Consider the following 2901-nt stretch of genomic DNA (forward strand, 5'->3'; position numbering starts at 1 on the left):
ATATTAAATATAAATATTAATATTTATATTAAGACAAAATCGAATTACTATAAAGAATATATTTAACATAGATTAGGATAGAATAGTTTTTGGATATATTACACTTGCAGAATTACTGTACATTGAAAATGTTAATAAATGTATTAAGAATTATACGTAATAAGTACGGTATTAAGAATTGAGATATTTCATTTCCTGCCTTTTAACACGTGAATAACATTCACGACCGACACACAGAGCAAATCGATATTCCGAATTTACTACGAATTACGAGCCACTGTCAGACAGTCGACGTTAAATTTATAGACTGGAAAACAGCGGTCATTTACCTTTGACCTATGAAATTTGTTACATTAAGATGTTATATTAAGATGATAAAATAAGAAATATATATTACATAAAATAAGGATTTTTATTTTAACAACTCAACTTGATAATTTTAATTAGAATCATATCGTGTAAGAATTTATGATAAAAGCAATCTAATATTTTCTAAATCTTTTTTTTAACCCTATATGTTATATAATATTTTCCTTAATCTAGCTTATAAATATTAGAAAATATTTTAAAATACATATTATCTAAGTATTCATTTCACATTTATTAATATAATAAATAAATATATTTTATATTAATTTATTTTACATTAATTAATTAATTTCATTCTTACTCACCAGTGGATAAATATGTCATTGAAGAATTTAATTCATCTTTCTTCTTTTTTAAAAGATTACCATAATTCGATAGCAGTTCCAAATGTGATGCTGGAGAAACATAATTATGACGGTCTAGTTCCTAAGATGAATTATTTGTTACAACAATTGTAATTTCGTACGCTAGTAAAATGTTAATACTGCGTATTTACTTTTAAGAAGCGATCATTAGCGTCGATCACACTGTAGTGTATATACTTGCATATTTTTACGATAGACTGCAAAATATCATCCGAGATCGACTCTTTGATATCCGATAGAAAATGTGTTGCTATGCTCTAAATAAAAATATATTGTACTTTTCAATAAGATTGAATTTGCTCATTATACGTATAACTGTAATAATTTGCTATTAACCTTGAGAAATACTACATTGGGGGATACGTGAATTTATGTTAAACTTGTGTATTAAGGTATATACTGAATGAGATACAGGACAGCAAATTTTAGAAAGAATTTAATTTTATTGATTTTTATTAATTGAGCATTGAAATAGTATTGTTTATAGATAATTTAAAGTCATTAGATATAAACAAGATTTATAGTGTATAAAAAAAATTAAAATTGCTTTCTATTCTTATTATGGAAGATATATTTATTACTTTATCAATGTACGTAATTTTATTGCTTTTTGCTATCTTTGTATTACACATAAATAAATGATTTTTTAAAGATATCACAAAAATTAATTTTTAAATTATAATCTAATAACATAACTCCTAAAAAAATTTATCCACATGATATCACGTTTTGAAATGGCGCTCGAAATATTTTAGCTCATGAACGCAAAATGGATTAAACGCGGATTACATTTGTGCTCACATTTGGAAATTAATTTACTGAAAGAGATTTCCGGAGTAGATGGGAAGTGGAGTTCTAAATTCATAATGTCGCGAAATTACTAAGACTACGTTTCGTTATTTACTGCAAATAAAAATCTATGGTATATGTAATATATTATGAACTATAAATTTTTAGTACTTGCAATGAGTAACGAAACGAATACTTTAAACGTTGCATGTTAAGAATCAATTTCATTACACTTATCATTAAAAGTACTTTTTCATCTTCTAATTCAATGTAACAATATGTGCAACTTGTACACAAAAAATAAATTTTTAAATTTACATTTAATAATATAATAAATAAATCGGACTCTCAATATTTAAAATAATAATAATAAATAAATTTCGAGGCTAATGAGAATCAGGGCGGAAAGAGTTGCGCACAGTCATTAATAAGTAAAAATTACTTCATAATATTGATGTTTTCTTTATTTCAAAATCTTGAATGTTTCTACTCGCTTTCGTAGTCATCCTCAACAATATAACAATACCGTTATATTTGATACCATTCAACTCGATTAAAAACATTAAGCGGTCCGTTCTGAATGAGTCACTCTCAGATTTCCAAAACTGTAGTGGATTCTCGAACGGAACACTCAATATAATTCAGAAGCCTTGAACAAATTTTTGGATTTCTTTAATATAATTATAATTTACTTATAATAATATAATTCGATAATTCACTTTAATTTATTAATGACACGTGTTGCGGATATGTATAACGAAGACAATACGTCCGTGAGGTTTTACATGTCAAATAATAAGACTTTATATTTGATACGCGGAATCTCACGGATGTATTGAAATTGTCTTCGTTATAAATGCCCGTGACATGTATCATTAGTAAATTAAAGTGAATTATCGTATAAAAAAATTCAAAAATTTTTCCAAAGCTTCTGAATTATATTGAGTGCTCCGTTCAAGAATCCATTACAGTTTTGGAAATCTGACTCATTCAGGACAGACTGCTTAACATTTTTGACCGAGTTGAACGGTATCAAATTATTATATTACTGAAGATGACTACAAAGCGAATCGAAAGTTCAAGATTTTGAAATAAAGAAAATATCAACATGAAGAAATAATTTTTACTTATCAATAACTATGCGCAACTCTTTCCGCGCTAACTCTTATTAGCCTTGAAATTTATTTATTATTATTATTTACATTTAAAAACATAGAATATCTAATATCTAAATATGTCAATAAATTTTTTCCATATAATTTTTTTTAAAAATAATTGTAATTATTAATTATTTTATTTAAACTTGAAATAACAATATAATATTTTTTTAAATTTTAAGGTTCATAAATAACTTTAAAAATAACAATAAATATTATTG

General features: G+C 25.1%; 1 protein-coding gene across 1 annotated transcript in view; it reads right to left on the reverse strand.

Moving 5' to 3' along the window:
* Nucleotides 1–2901, reverse strand: part of LOC108688449 (dynein heavy chain 1, axonemal-like) — a 106064-nt gene that overhangs the window by 18365 nt on the left and 84798 nt on the right. The window contains exons 38-39 of the mRNA XM_018194716.1: nucleotides 866–991; nucleotides 675–795 (exon numbers count right to left, since the gene is read on the reverse strand). Of these exons, the coding sequence (XP_018050205.1) occupies nucleotides 675–795; nucleotides 866–991 (247 nt within the window). The remainder of the gene's footprint in view (nucleotides 1–674; nucleotides 796–865; nucleotides 992–2901) is intronic.

Source organism: Atta colombica, unplaced genomic scaffold (assembly GCF_001594045.1).
Source record: "Atta colombica isolate Treedump-2 unplaced genomic scaffold, Acol1.0 scaffold105, whole genome shotgun sequence".
In the NCBI taxonomy this organism is placed as follows: Eukaryota; Metazoa; Arthropoda; class Insecta; order Hymenoptera; family Formicidae; genus Atta; species Atta colombica.